A 15,362-nucleotide genomic window follows, 5' to 3' on the forward strand; every position below is an offset into this window, starting at 1 on the left:
AAGTGCACTGTGGACGAGCTGCCATCTGCAGCTGCTACCACAGCAGCCAAGGGCTTTAGCTCCCGAGTACCTCCCTTCCTTTGGAACTTGGGGGCCCTCTACTCCCCACTTGCACACCACAGACCTTTGCTGAGGATTGTGGGGACCCTCACTCAGTTTGCAGCACGTTGTAGCCATCCCTGTCCTCTCAATACCTCCCTTGCCACTCAGCTTGTGAGCTCCTTTGGAGCAGCGTGGCCCACCTGGCTGCAACGGAAGAGACACAGCTGACAGGGAAACAACAGCTTAGATCTGACAGCCGGAAAGCTCTGTCAAAAGGGACCTCCCTCTTCACACCGTAGAGGCTGTAGGAGCCGCCAGGGTTTGGGAACCAGTGCTGGGGCCAAAATGACTCCACAGCTGTTTTCCTTCCTGGGGAGGGTTCTGGCTCCAGTGGGAATGGCTCAAGTCTCCTAAGGTTCTGAAAGCCCACTGTGTGCAGATTCACGGTACACAGAGAGGAGAAGGTGGAGTCCTGCCCTGGAGGTGGGCACAGCTCACGGATGAGCCAGGCAGGCAGGCAGGCAGGCAGGGCATGAGAACACCTGAGCTGCCTTCATGAGTGAACGGTGTGGGGGCAGAGGAAGAGAAGCCGGTCTGCTCCCTCATGTGGTGCCCAGGGCAGGTTGTCCCCAGAGGAAACCCTTACGACGGTGAGGACTATCACTGCTGTTTCCCAAGGGGTTCCGTCGGTGCGTGTCTTCCCCGGAGCGGTCAGGCCGTCTCTAAAGCACACTGGCCATGGGCATTGCCTCTCCTTGGAACTTCCCATGTGTTTCTCTTTTTTATGGAACAGTGATTTTTCTAGAGGGGTTCTGGGCCACAAGGTTGTTGGGTCATTTTCTAGCCTTCTGTCGTGAAGAACGCTTTCCTGGGCGTTGGGGTGGTTTGTTGTTCCAGCTCCCTTTCTTGGCTTCTTTTGGGAGCTGGTGCAACAAGAGGAGCTCAGCCTCTGCCTTCTGGCTGAGATGTCACCCTTCAAACAGCAATGCCTGCCTGGAGATAATGATGGCATTTGCCAAAAGGGCTTCGTTTGGCACATGATATCTTGAAAGGACGTACACCGTCCTTTCAGCTATCAAAGGCTAGTTCAAATGACATAAAAATGAGAACTCTCCAATGGAGTCTTACAGTAGGTGGAGAGTCCGAAAAAAACTCCTTCAGTCATTTCACTGAGAGTCATTGATTGGGGACACCAAGAATATAGGAAGGAATGCAGAAAGAAAAGGTGAAGTTGTGTTCAGGATCGGGGGGAGGGATGAACAGGGCGTGCTTGCCTTGAATCCAGGCTTTGTTGGGGGGTGGGGCATAAAGATCGAACGGGTCTGAAACTACAAAGTGGTGATGGTAACACAGTATCACCAGAGTTACACAACAGTGTTCCCAAATTGCAACAATGATGAAAAAGTTTACTAATCCCAACTTAACCAAGAGAAATACAGGAAACCATACAAAAAATGAAACATCACCAGAAAGGTGGAAACAAACCAAATGCAAAGCAGTTCAGGGGAAAGGAACTCCATGTCCCCTGGGGGCAGACGGAGTTGCCGGCCTCCACGGTGAGCAGACAGGGCTGGAGGCTGCAGAGCCGACCGCTCCCCTGGACGTGGTGTTTCCGGCAAGGGCTCTGGGTCTCTGTCCAGAGCGGGGGCTCGTTCTTCCTGCAGGGGCGGGTGAGTCATCGTCGGCGTCTGGGTGTTGCGCGGGAGCCAGGGCAGGCTCTCCCTGCCGAGGCGGTGACTCCTCCTCTGCCTCGGGTTCTCCTGCCAAAGCCCGAGCAGGTACAGGTGCACGTGGAGGTGGAGGTTCTGGCTGAGGGGGTGGGACATCAGTGCCTGGGGCTGGGGGTCCTGCAGGCACGGAGATCCGATCTGCCCGGTGTGCTGGCCAGTACCCAGCTGGCCTGGTGTCTCTGCGAGGGCAAGTCTCGGTTCTCCATCTGGCCTCGGTGGATCCCTGGGTCCTGCACCTGGAGCCACCACCTCTGTAGGGACAGGTCTGGGAAGTAGAGCCTGGTTCCAGTTGGAGGCCAGTGCTAGAGCCGGGGGAGAAGCAAAGTTTGCCCACAGGCCAGCCTTGGCATGTGCGTATCCCGGGACAGAAAGCTTCCAAGAGATTCCCAAAGAATACCCCGGGTCGGATGTCTTTTGGGACTGAAGTGTGCAAGATGGGGGTGGGGGTGTGAGGCCAGCGCTTGCTGCAGGCCCAGCAGCATCTTTCGGGGACTCGTCCCTGTGTAGCTCAGCACCCCCTCCCCACACACTCCCGTGCACCAGCCCCAGCGTCCTCACCTCTGTGCTCTGGCGTGCTGGGCTCCAGGTCCTCCTGCTGCCTCAGAGGCCGGGGTTCTCGGGACTCTGGGTCAGAGCCGGGTGTGCTGAGCTCCGTGGCAGCCTCAGACTGGGCCGCCGGGTGTATCCTGGGCGGTGTCTCGGCAGCAGGCCTTCCCCGCCTCCGCTTCGCCCCCGGTGGGGCTGATGCCTCCGTGGGCACGCTCACCTGGAGCCTGCACTGGGCCTCACGGGCGGGGGGGTGGTGCTCCGACCCCTCCCTCCGGGAGGTGGACGGGGTGTCCCCGTCCTCGGCCTCATCACGTGGGAAGCTCTGCAACGACAGTGACCGTCAGCCAGCCGTGCTGGGAGTTTTCCGAGCTGGGCCTGGCCAGTGGAGCCGCTGCTTCTGCCTGCTCGAACTTCTCTTCCCAGAAGGGTCAGAGACGTGTGTCTGCTCAGATCCCCACCCGGGAGGAAAGAGACCCACCTGAGGGTGTGAGGTCAGCCTGGGCGGCCGGCGCTGCCCGCACTCTCCCCATCCCACCCAGCCTGCTCTCCCCTGGGGTGTGGACACAACTTGTCCACAGGCTTCTGACCCCACATCCGCCTGGGCTTCCTTGAGGGAGACACACCCCGAGAAACCCGCATCCACACACACAGGCAAAGGACCCGGTGTTTCCGGGTGGCATGGGAGAGGTGGCCTGGCCCCGCCTGGGGCTCCCCGTGTTACCTTTCTGTTTCTCCGGGCAAAGGGCCAGAGGCCTCTCGGGGGTGCCCTGAGCCAACGTCGACAGGGTGCCCACGCACACTGCCTGTGAGCTTTCCTGAGGCCCCGGCCTCTGGGCAGGGGCAAACAGCAGAACATCCTGGCAGCAAGTGATCTGGCTGGGGGCTCCTCTCCGCTCTGGAGGCCTGGATACCCGGGTTGCGGGTTCTGTTGGGTTCTGTTGCCGGCAGGTGACATCATTTCCTGGGGTTCGTGCTGAGGTCCCTTCCCCAAAACTTCCCAAGGGAATCTCTGGGTTTCTGACTGCTCGACCACCCCCCTTAGGCCATGTGCAGGCACAGTGACAGCCACACAGCCCAGCCCACAGCCCTGGGGAGGCCTGGGTGCAGCCAGGGCCTGAGCTCCGAGGACCCCGCTGCTCTCAGACCAGGCTCCTTCTTCTCATAAGTGGTGTGGCCCTGGACAAGCATATGCCCCTCAGGGTTTCCCCAGTCTCTCCATCTGCAGAGTGGGGGTCATTCTCCCATCTGTTTCCTAGGTCTGTCGGCCTACGAGCAGCTCCATGCCTCTCCACCTGGGGCCGATATCACGTGGAGCTTGTGCGCTGAGACTTCAGAAAGAAAGACGCCATCCAGGGCTGACACAGCACAGAATGGGGCAGAACGAGGCCTGGATGCGCCGTGGTACCCAGGAAAAGGCACTCCCCCTCCTGACTGTTTTGAGACCCCGCATGCAAGTTGGAGGACCGAAAGGAAGACTCGAAGGTCTCCCTCTCTTATAGAAAAGAGTAGCCAACTTTCTGGTCCTCTGTTTCCATTGAGATTCTGTTCAAGTGTCCCAGCTCGGCTTCTGCGGGTGGCTGAGCTTCTAATGGCTCCCTGCGTTCTTGTCTTTTCCTCTCCAAACCTTCCGTCCTTTTCCCCCTTCTGGGGTGGATGGGCGCTGTCATTGCTTCTACCTTCGAGACAGATTGATGAAAAGTCTGGACCATCGGCTCCTTTCCTCTCTTTGGTTCCGTGTCTCTCTCTGGCTGTGTCCCTCTCTTTTCCTTTCTCGATTCAGTCTGTGCCTTCCTCTTTCTCTCTCGTGTGTGGATGGATGGATGCTAGGAATGCCCATGTATATGATTAGATGAGGGTTATGTTTTAGGGATAGGTTAGAGGGAGAGAAAGGCTTTAGGTCGGAGTTGGTCATGGGGGAAGGGTCAAGGGTGGTGGTGGTGTTTCTTGGAATCTGAGTGCTGTGCATTCTTCGTCTCTTTCCATATGAACCCCTTCTCAGATACACCACTTGCAAGGAGTCTCTCATGTTCCGTTTCCTATCTTTTGCATTTGTGAATGCTTAGCTTCTCTGTTGTGAAGAGGTTCCATTGGATGGAAACCCATTGGTGTACTTGGTTTCCCTCTTCCCCTTACTTGAAGAGACCCATTTCTACCTCCGCCCAGCAAATGGCAAGGAGACTCTGATGTTAAGGAGCCTTTGACCTACGCTTCTTTCTAGCTATCTCATGACATCAGTCTTTAGGGTGAGGTTTTTCCCCGATATTGAGGTGGTGTGAGATCAAAACCAATAGCGTTCTTCAGATGTAGCTGTCTGGTTTTCCCATGGACATTGATTGAAGAGGCTTTCTTGTTCCCATTTGGATATTCTCCCCTTCTGTGTCAGAGATGAGTTGACCATGGATGCCGGGGTTTGTTTCTGGACCCTCAACTTTATTCCATCGATCTGGATCTGTGTGTGTTGTTGTATTCCCAATAGCATACCGTCCTGCTGCTGCCGCTGCGGCTAAGTCACTTCAGTCGTGTCTGACTCTGCGCGACCCCATGGCCTGCAGCCTACCAGGCTCCTCCGTCCAGGGCATTTTCCAGGCAAGAGTACTGGAGTGGGTCGCCATCGCCTTCTCCGATACTCTCCTGAGGATCCTAGTTTGGTCGTCTAATTTCCTTTCACACAACCTTGGATGTCCGTATCGGGGCTTTTTCGTCGGATTGTATTGACAATTTAGGCTCTTTTCTGTTTCCGTAACCCCTTTTGCAATTCTTTGTTCGGTGCGAAAATGCATTGGCATTTTGGGAGGAATAGCATCGAAGCTGTGGATTGCCTTGTGGGGCTGTGACATCATTTTCCCAATAGGAATTCTTTCAAGCCCTGAGCACAGCTTCTCTTTCCAGTGATTGGTGTGGGCTTGATCTTCTTTCTTCCATCTCTCGCCGTTTTGTGAGAACAGGTCCTTCCTTCCCTTCTGGGTTAGATGGACTCGTGGGTATCACTTCAGTGAATGGCATTGTCAGTGGGGGTGATAATTCCCTTCTCATTGGAAGACTTTGCTGTGAGTATTAGAAGTGCAAGTGATTTCTCTTCCCCTTCCTCCCTGTCCATCTCTCAGAGCCACCGGGAAACAGAGGCCTCATCCAGGGTCACACAGGCCTGAGGGAGTGCAACTAGACTGTTGTTTCTTCAGGCCCTCAGTGCTGGACATCATCCGGGATACTCTGTGTGTGTCTTCCTCAGTCTGGTGTCCCTTCAGACCTTTCCCTAGTTTTCACAGGCTTGTTGTGTTGGTGTTCTTTGTCTGTTTGGAGACACGTCCTTGAGAAGCTTTGTGTTTCCACTCATTCGTCTCGCGATGTATGACCTGTCTTTTGCTTTTGTAATGAGGTCTTTCCCACAGTAGATATCTTTGATTTTGCAAAGTCCACTGTATTCTCTGGGTTGTTTTGTGGACTGCCTTTTAGTTTTGTGTGTGAAGACTCAAAGCACGTGTCCGGTTTCTGCTCATTGTTCTTCTAGATTTGTGACAAGTTTTCATGGAAACTTTGTCTAGGGATAACTGGAAGTGAACTCGGTGTAAGGTGTCAAGCCTCCATCTCCATTCATGTCATGCCCTGCAGTTTCCAATTCCCTGTTCCTGAGTGGTTTTGGAGACCTTGTGGGAAGTTTGGTTGCATCGGAGTTTGCATTTCCACCTTGAGTAGATTCACACTGTTCTGCCCTCAGGGACACTGTCAAGGGGGAGTGAGGAGCAGCCTGCACTTCCAGCAGTGACCACACGGTGGGGCGAGTGCTGCTCTCCCCTCTGGGAGCCCCAGGCCACAGGCATCCCAGTGAGGAGCCAGCTCTGTGCTCAGCTGAAAGGAGTTAGTCTCTCAGGAGCCTCTGAGCCCTTGCCTTTGGATCACCCAGGGTGGGCATTTACTGTGACAGAAAAAAATTGCCCTGAATTCCATGGACGGAAGAGCCTGGCTGTGTAGAGTTCGTGAGTTGCCGTGAATCAGACACAACTGAGGACACAAAAACTCAATAGACTAAAACACTTTTTGGGGGTGGGGGGAGTGAAAGGGGGTGATGTGGGGTTTTTTTGTCTTATATAATAGCCAAGGGAAATCTAGTTTAAACCTAAATTCACATAGATGGGAAAGGTATAGCTCTCCGTCACCCTATTAAAACAAAAAAAAAAAAAACGACTTAACTTTTCTGAAAGTTTATTTAGTAGCTTCCTTGAGCAGTTCATTGTGAAGCTTTTTTTTTTTTTTTCTGTGACATTGGCCTCATTAAAAAGTACGGTTTGCCTTTACTGGATAATTTTGTTCATTGGTTTGTTAGGGAATCTTGGTAATATTTGAGTTTCCTGGGGAGCATGGTCACATGACCTGGCCCTGGCCAATCGGTGCGTTCCACCTCCCTGGCCACTGTGATTGGCTCCGGACTGGGGCAGTGCCCAATCGGGGCCCAGGGCCGGGCCTGACGTTGGAAGCCAGGGGAAGACGAGCTCTCGTCCTGCTGGGGTAGGGGAAGGGGTGGGGCCGGGGGAGGTCAGGCTCCAGCAGTGGGAGGGGCTTGAGGTCCGCCTGCGGCAGTTGGTGACCTTCCTGCTCCCCTCAGGGCAGAGCCGCCGGCCTGAGAATGAGGGTGCTGCTGAGCCCAGGGGCTGGGATGGCCCGTTGCCGCTGTGGTCCCAGAGCTCCACCCGAGACCTGAGGGAGGCCGTCTGCCCGTGAGTCCTCTCCCGCTTGTCTGTCAGCTTGTTTGAAGCATGCTGGGTTTTCTGCCCAGCTGGCTAAGGGGAGTCCCTGGAAATGCAAGGGTGTGGGTTTTGGCAGACTTCAGGGAAGACATGCCAGATGAGCCTGGGAGACTCCAGCTTAATCTGGATTCAGGAGATATCTCTTCGGGCCAGCTAGTAATTGTAGGATAAGCCTAATGAGTCTTCACAGGATGAAGAGAGTAACGTGCCAAGGTAGCAATCGATGTCCTCCTTCGAGAGGATGAAGCTGGTGCTCAGAGAAGGGGGGAACTTGGCCACAGCAAGGAGGTGTGCACCCAGACAGAACCCCCAGATCCGGCCATTTGAGCTCAGGGAGGCCACTGGTGTGGCTTGTCCCTGTGGCAGGGGCCGAGGCACGCAGCCCACCCTGATTCCTGCGGGGGCCTGACTTGGGAAGTGCCATCTGGTAGCTTTGAGACTCACCAAACCAAATTGCACTGGAGAGGGGAAGGACACCTTCCTTCATCCACCCCCCACCCCCGCCGGATTCCCACATACCCTGACCCCTTTCTCTGGATTTCGGAGCCATTTCCAGAGTCCCGCTCATATGACCTCATTCGAAGTGCACTGTGGACGAGCTGCCATCTGCAGCTGCTACCACAGCAGCCAAGGGCTTTAGCTCCCGAGTACCTCCCTTCCTTTGGAACTTGGGGGCCCTCTACTCCCCACTTGCACACCACAGACCTTTGCTGAGGATTGTGGGGACCCTCACTCAGTTTGCAGCACGTTGTAGCCATCCCTGTCCTCTCAATACCTCCCTTGCCACTCAGCTTGTGAGCTCCTTTGGAGCAGCGTGGCCCACCTGGCTGCAACGGAAGAGACACAGCTGACAGGGAAACAACAGCTTAGATCTGACAGCCGGAAAGCTCTGTCAAAAGGGACCTCCCTCTTCACACCGTAGAGGCTGTAGGAGCCGCCAGGGTTTGGGAACCAGTGCTGGGGCCAAAATGACTCCACAGCTGTTTTCCTTCCTGGGGAGGGTTCTGGCTCCAGTGGGAATGGCTCAAGTCTCCTAAGGTTCTGAAAGCCCACTGTGTGCAGATTCACGGTACACAGAGAGGAGAAGGTGGAGTCCTGCCCTGGAGGTGGGCACAGCTCACGGATGAGCCAGGCAGGCAGGCAGGCAGGCAGGGCCTGAGAACACCTGAGCTGCCTTCATGAGTGAACGGTGTGGGGGCAGAGGAAGAGAAGCCGGTCTGCTCCCTCATGTGGTGCCCAGGGCAGGTTGTCCCCAGAGGAAACCCTTACGACGGTGAGGACTATCACTGCTGTTTCCCAAGGGGTTCCGTCGGTGCGTGTCTTCCCCGGAGCGGTCAGGCCGTCTCTAAAGTACACTGGCCATGGGCATTGCCTCTCCTTGGAACTTCCCATGTGTTTCTCTTTTTTATGGAACAGTGATTTTTCTAGAGGGGTTCTGGGCCACAAGGTTGTTGGGTCATTTTCTAGCCTTCTGTCGTGAAGAACGCTTTCCTGGGCGTTGGGGTGGTTTGTTGTTCCAGCTCCCTTTCTTGGCTTCTTTTGGGAGCTGGTGCAACAAGAGGAGCTCAGCCTCTGCCTTCTGGCTGAGATGTCACCCTTCAAACAGCAATGCCTGCCTGGAGATAATGATGGCATTTGCCAAAAGGGCTTCGTTTGGCACATGATATCTTGAAAGGACGTACACCGTCCTTTCAGCTATCAAAGGCTAGTTCAAATGACATAAAAATGAGAACTCTCCAATGGAGTCTTACAGTAGGTGGAGAGTCCGAAAAAAACTCCTTCAGTCATTTCACTGAGAGTCATTGATTGGGGACACCAAGAATATAGGAAGGAATGCAGAAAGAAAAGGTGAAATTGTGTTCAGGATCGGGGGGAGGGATGAACAGGGCGTGCTTGCCTTGAATCCAGGCTTTGTTGGGGGGTGGGGCATAAAGATCGAACGGGTCTGAAACTACAAAGTGGTGATGGTAACACAGTATCACCAGAGTTACACAACAGTGTTCCCAAATTGCAACAATGATGAAAAAGTTTACTAATCCCAACTTAACCAAGAGAAATACAGGAAACCATACAAAAAATGAAACATCACCAGAAAGGTGGAAACAAACCAAATGCAAAGCAGTTCAGGGGAAAGGAACTCCATGTCCCCTGGGGGCAGACGGAGTTGCCGGCCTCCACGGTGAGCAGACAGGGATGGAGGCTGCAGAGCCGACCGCTCCCCTGGACGTGGTGTTTCCGGCAAGGGCTCTGGGTCTCTGTCCAGAGCGGGGGCTCGTTCTTCCTGCAGGGGCGGGTGAGTCATCGTCGGCGTCTGGGTGTTGCGCGGGAGCCAGGGCAGGCTCTCCCTGCCGAGGCGGTGACTCCTCCTCTGCCTCGGGTTCTCCTGCCAAAGCCCGAGCAGGTACAGGTGTACGTGGAGGTGGAGGTTCTGGCTGAGGGGGTGGGACATCAGTGCCTGGGGCTGGGGGTCCTGCAGGCACGGAGATCCGATCTGCCCGGTGTGCTGGCCAGTACCCAGCTGGCCTGGTGTCTCTGCGAGGGCAAGTCTCGGTTCTCCATCTGGCCTCGGTGGATCCCTGGGTCCTGCACCTGGAGCCACCACCTCTGTAGGGACAGGTCTGGGAAGTAGAGCCTGGTTCCAGTTGGAGGCCAGTGCTAGAGCCGGGGGAGAAGCAAAGTTTGCCCACAGGCCAGCCTTGGCATGTGCGTATCCCGGGACAGAAAGCTTCCAAGAGATTCCCAAAGAATACCCCGGGTCGGATGTCTTTTGGGACTGAAGTGTGCAAGATGGGGGTGGGGGTGTGAGGCCAGCGCTTGCTGCAGGCCCAGCAGCATCTTTCGGGGACTCGTCCCTGTGTAGCTCAGCACCCCCTCCCCACACACTCCCGTGCACCAGCCCCAGCGTCCTCACCTCTGTGCTCTGGCGTGCTGGGCTCCAGGTCCTCCTGCTGCCTCAGAGGCCGGGGTTCTCGGGACTCTGGGTCGGAGCCGGGTGTGCTGAGCTCCGTGGCAGCCTCAGACTGGGCCGCCGGGTGTATCCTGGGCGGTGTCTCGGCAGCAGGCCTTCCCCGCCTCCGCTTCGCCCCCGGTGGGGCTGATGCCTCCGTGGGCACGCTCACCTGGAGCCTGCACTGGGCCTCACGGGCGGGGGGGTGGTGCTCCGACCCCTCCCTCCGGGAGGTGGACGGGGTGTCCCCGTCCTCGGCCTCATCACGTGGGAAGCTCTGCAACGACAGTGACCGTCAGCCAGCCGTGCTGGGAGTTTTCCGAGCTGGGCCTGGCCAGTGGAGCCGCTGCTTCTGCCTGCTCGAACTTCTCTTCCCAGAAGGGTCAGAGACGTGTGTCTGCTCAGATCCCCACCCGGGAGGAAAGAGACCCACCTGAGGGTGTGAGGTCAGCCTGGGCGGCCGGCGCTGCCCGCACTCTCCCCATCCCACCCAGCCTGCTCTCCCCTGGGGTGTGGACACAACTTGTCCACAGGCTTCTGACCCCACATCCGCCTGGGCTTCCTTGAGGGAGACACACCCCGAGAAACCCGCATCCACACACACAGGCAAAGGACCCGGTGTTTCCGGGTGGCATGGGAGAGGTGGCCTGGCCCCGCCTGGGGCTCCCCGTGTTACCTTTCTGTTTCTCCGGGCAAAGGGCCAGAGGCCTCTCGGGGGTGCCCTGAGCCAACGTCGACAGGGTGCCCACGCACACTGCCTGTGAGCTTTCCTGAGGCCCCGGCCTCTGGGCAGGGGCAAACAGCAGAACATCCTGGCAGCAAGTGATCTGGCTGGGGGCTCCTCTCCGCTCTGGAGGCCTGGATACCCGGGTTGCGGGTTCTGTTGGGTTCTGTTGCCGGCAGGTGACATCATTTCCTGGGGTTCGTGCTGAGGTCCCTTCCCCAAAACTTCCCAAGGGAATCTCTGGGTTTCTGACTGCTCGACCACCCCCCTTAGGCCATGTGCAGGCACAGTGACAGCCACACAGCCCAGCCCACAGCCCTGGGGAGGCCTGGGTGCAGCCAGGGCCTGAGCTCCGAGGACCCCGCTGCTCTCAGACCAGGCTCCTTCTTCTCATAAGTGGTGTGGCCCTGGACAAGCATATGCCCCTCAGGGTTTCCCCAGTCTCTCCATCTGCAGAGTGGGGGTCATTCTCCCATCTGTTTCCTAGGTCTGTCGGCCTACGAGCAGCTCCATGCCTCTCCACCTGGGGCCGATATCACGTGGAGCTTGTGCGCTGAGACTTCAGAAAGAAAGACGCCATCCAGGGCTGACACAGCACAGAATGGGGCAGAACGAGGCCTGGATGCGCCGTGGTACCCAGGAAAAGGCACTCCCCCTCCTGACTGTTTTGAGACCCCGCATGCAAGTTGGAGGACCGAAAGGAAGACTCGAAGGTCTCCCTCTCTTATAGAAAAGAGTAGCCAACTTTCTGGTCCTCTGTTTCCATTGAGATTCTGTTCAAGTGTCCCAGCTCGGCTTCTGCGGGTGGCTGAGCTTCTAATGGCTCCCTGCGTTCTTGTCTTTTCCTCTCCAAACCTTCCGTCCTTTTCCCCCTTCTGGGGTGGATGGGCGCTGTCATTGCTTCTACCTTCGAGACAGATTGATGAAAAGTCTGGACCATCGACTCCTTTCCTCTCTTTGGTTCCGTGTCTCTCTCTGGCTGTGTCCCTCTCTTTTCCTTTCTCGATTCAGTCTGTGCCTTCCTCTTTCTCTCTCGTGTGTGGATGGATGGATGCTAGGAATGCCCATGTATATGATTAGATGAGGGTTATGTTTTAGGGATAGGTTAGAGGGAGAGAAAGGCTTTAGGTCGGAGTTGGTCATGGGGGAAGGGTCAAGGGTGGTGGTGGTGTTTCTTGGAATCTGAGTGCTGTGCATTCTTCGTCTCTTTCCATATGAACCCCTTCTCAGATACACCACTTGCAAGGAGTCTCTCATGTTCCGTTTCCTATCTTTTGCATTTGTGAATGCTTAGCTTCTCTGTTGTGAAGAGGTTCCATTGGATGGAAACCCATTGGTGTACTTGGTTTCCCTCTTCCCCTTACTTGAAGAGACCCATTTCTACCTCCGCCCAGCAAATGGCAAGGAGACTCTGATGTTAAGGAGCCTTTGACCTACGCTTCTTTCTAGCTATCTCATGACATCAGTCTTTAGGGTGAGGTTTTTCCCCGATATTGAGGTGGTGTGAGATCAAAACCAATAGCGTTCTTCAGATGTAGCTGTCTGGTTTTCCCATGGACATTGATTGAAGAGGCTTTCTTGTTCCCATTTGGATATTCTCCCCTTCTGTGTCAGAGATGAGTTGACCATGGATGCCGGGGTTTGTTTCTGGACCCTCAACTTTATTCCATCGATCTGGATCTGTGTGTGTTGTTGTATTCCCAATAGCATACCGTCCTGCTGCTGCCGCTGCGGCTAAGTCACTTCAGTCGTGTCTGACTCTGCGCGACCCCATGGCCTGCAGCCTACCAGGCTCCTCCGTCCAGGGCATTTTCCAGGCAAGAGTACTGGAGTGGGTCGCCATCGCCTTCTCCGATACTCTCCTGAGGATCCTAGTTTGGTCGTCTGATTTCCTTTCACACAACCTTGGATGTCCGTATCGGGGCTTTTTCGTCGGATTGTATTGACAATTTAGGCTCTTTTCTGTTTCCGTAACCCCTTTTGCAATTCTTTGTTCGGTGCGAAAATGCATTGGCATTTTGGGAGGAATAGCATCGAAGCTGTGGATTGCCTTGTGGGGCTGTGACATCATTTTCCCAATAGGAATTCTTTCAAGCCCTGAGCACAGCTTCTCTTTCCAGTGATTGGTGTGGGCTTGATCTTCTTTCTTCCATCTCTCGCCGTTTTGTGAGAACAGGTCCTTCCTTCCCTTCTGGGTTAGATGGACTCGTGGGTATCACTTCAGTGAATGGCATTGTCAGTGGGGGTGATAATTCCCTTCTCATTGGAAGACTTTGCTGTGAGTATTAGAAGTGCAAGTGATTTCTCTTCCCCTTCCTCCCTGTCCATCTCTCAGAGCCACCGGGAAACAGAGGCCTCATCCAGGGTCACACAGGCCTGAGGGAGTGCAACTAGACTGTTGTTTCTTCAGGCCCTCAGTGCTGGACATCATCCGGGATACTCTGTGTGTGTCTTCCTCAGTCTGGTGTCCCTTCAGACCTTTCCCTAGTTTTCACAGGCTTGTTGTGTTGGTGTTCTTTGTCTGTTTGGAGACACGTCCTTGAGAAGCTTTGTGTTTCCACTCATTCGTCTCGCGATGTATGACCTGTCTTTTGCTTTTGTAATGAGGTCTTTCCCACAGTAGATATCTTTGATTTTGCAAAGTCCACTGTATTCTCTGGGTTGTTTTGTGGACTGCCTTTTAGTTTTGTGTGTGAAGACTCAAAGCACGTGTCCGGTTTCTGCTCATTGTTCTTCTAGATTTGTGACAAGTTTTCATGGAAACTTTGTCTAGGGATAACTGGAAGTGAACTCGGTGTAAGGTGTCAAGCCTCCATCTCCATTCATGTCATGCCCTGCAGTTTCCAATTCCCTGTTCCTGAGTGGTTTTGGAGACCTTGTGGGAAGTTTGGTTGCATCGGAGTTTGCATTTCCACCTTGAGTAGATTCACACTGTTCTGCCCTCAGGGACACTGTCAAGGGGGAGTGAGGAGCAGCCTGCACTTCCAGCAGTGACCACACGGTGGGGCGAGTGCTGCTCTCCCCTCTGGGAGCCCCAGGCCACAGGCATCCCAGTGAGGAGCCAGCTCTGTGCTCAGCTGAAAGGAGTTAGTCTCTCAGGAGCCTCTGAGCCCTTGCCTTTGGATCACCCAGGGTGGGCATTTACTGTGACAGAAAAAAATTGCCCTGAATTCCATGGACGGAAGAGCCTGGCTGTGTAGAGTTCGTGAGTTGCCGTGAATCAGACACAACTGAGGACACAAAAACTCAATAGACTAAAACACTTTTTGGGGGTGGGGGGAGTGAAAGGGGGTGATGTGGGGTTTTTTTGTCTTATATAATAGCCAAGGGAAATCTAGTTTAAACCTAAATTCACATAGATGGGAAAGGTATAGCTCTCCGTCACCCTATTAAAACAAAAAAAAAAAAAACGACTTAACTTTTCTGAAAGTTTATTTAGTAGCTTCCTTGAGCAGTTCATTGTGAAGCTTTTTTTTTTTTTTTCTGTGACATTGGCCTCATTAAAAAGTACGGTTTGCCTTTACTGGATAATTTTGTTCATTGGTTTGTTAGGGAATCTTGGTAATATTTGAGTTTCCTGGGGAGCATGGTCACATGACCTGGCCCTGGCCAATCGGTGCGTTCCACCTCCCTGGCCACTGTGATTGGCTCCGGACTGGGGCAGTGCCCAATCGGGGCCCAGGGCCGGGCCTGACGTTGGAAGCCAGGGGAAGACGAGCTCTCGTCCTGCTGGGGTAGGGGAAGGGGTGGGGCCGGGGGAGGTCAGGCTCCAGCAGTGGGAGGGGCTTGAGGTCCGCCTGCGGCAGTTGGTGACCTTCCTGCTCCCCTCAGGGCAGAGCCGCCGGCCTGAGAATGAGGGTGCTGCTGAGCCCAGGGGCTGGGATGGCCCGTTGCTGCTGTGGTCCCAGAGCTCCACCCGAGACCTGAGGGAGGCCGTCTGCCCGTGAGTCCTCTCCCGCTTGTCTGTCAGCTTGTTTGAAGCATGCTGGGTTTTCTGCCCAGCTGGCTAAGGGGAGTCCCTGGAAATGCAAGGGTGTGGGTTTTGGCAGACTTCAGGGAAGACATGCCAGATGAGCCTGGGAGACTCCAGCTTAATCTGGATTCAGGAGATATCTCTTCGGGCCAGCTAGTAATTGTAGGATAAGCCTAATGAGTCTTCACAGGATGAAGAGAGTAACGTGCCAAGGTAGCAATCGATGTCCTCCTTCGAGAGGATGAAGCTGGTGCTCAGAGAAGGGGGGAACTTGGCCACAGCAAGGAGGTGTGCACCCAGACAGAACCCCCAGATCCGGCCATTTGAGCTCAGGGAGGCCACTGGTGTGGCTTGTCCCTGTGGCAGGGGCCGAGGCACGCAGCCCACCCTGATTCCTGCGGGGGCCTGACTTGGGAAGTGCCATCTGGTAGCTTTGAGACTCACCAAACCAAATTGCACTGGAGAGGGGAAGGACACCTTCCTTCATCCACCCCCCACCCCCGCCGGATTCCCACATACCCTGACCCCTTTCTCTGGATTTCGGAGCCATTTCCAGAGTCCCGCTCATATGACCTCATTCGAAGTGCACTGTGGACGAGCTGCCATCTGCAGCTGCTACCACAGCAGCCAAGGGCTTTAGCTCCCGAGTACCTCC

General features: G+C 55.1%; 1 protein-coding gene and 1 long non-coding RNA gene across 2 annotated transcripts in view; one reads left to right on the top strand and one right to left on the bottom strand.

The window, feature by feature from the left end:
* Positions 1-15,362, top strand: part of LOC145513990 (uncharacterized) — a 93,714-nt gene that overhangs the window by 8,390 nt on the left and 69,962 nt on the right. Inside the window, exons 3-4 of the long non-coding RNA XR_014059793.1 lie at positions 6,922-7,033; positions 14,566-14,677. This is a non-coding gene — a long non-coding RNA (uncharacterized LOC145513990). The remainder of the gene's footprint in view (positions 1-6,921; positions 7,034-14,565; positions 14,678-15,362) is intronic.
* On the bottom strand, positions 9,072-14,139 carry LOC145513958 (uncharacterized). Its single transcript, XM_081511037.1, has 3 exons — positions 10,687-14,139; positions 9,975-10,287; positions 9,072-9,718 (listed from the first exon to the last, which is right to left on the bottom strand). The coding sequence occupies exons 1-3, from the start codon at positions 10,921-10,923 to the stop codon at positions 9,096-9,098; spliced, it is 1,173 nt and encodes a 390-aa protein (XP_081367163.1). The 5' UTR covers positions 10,924-14,139; the 3' UTR covers positions 9,072-9,095.

The sequence above is a fragment of the Giraffa tippelskirchi genome, chromosome 7 (genome assembly GCF_054371585.1).
Source record: "Giraffa tippelskirchi isolate mGirTip1 chromosome 7, T2T-mGirTip1v1.2.pri, whole genome shotgun sequence".
NCBI lineage: Eukaryota > Metazoa > Chordata > Mammalia > Artiodactyla > Giraffidae > Giraffa > Giraffa tippelskirchi.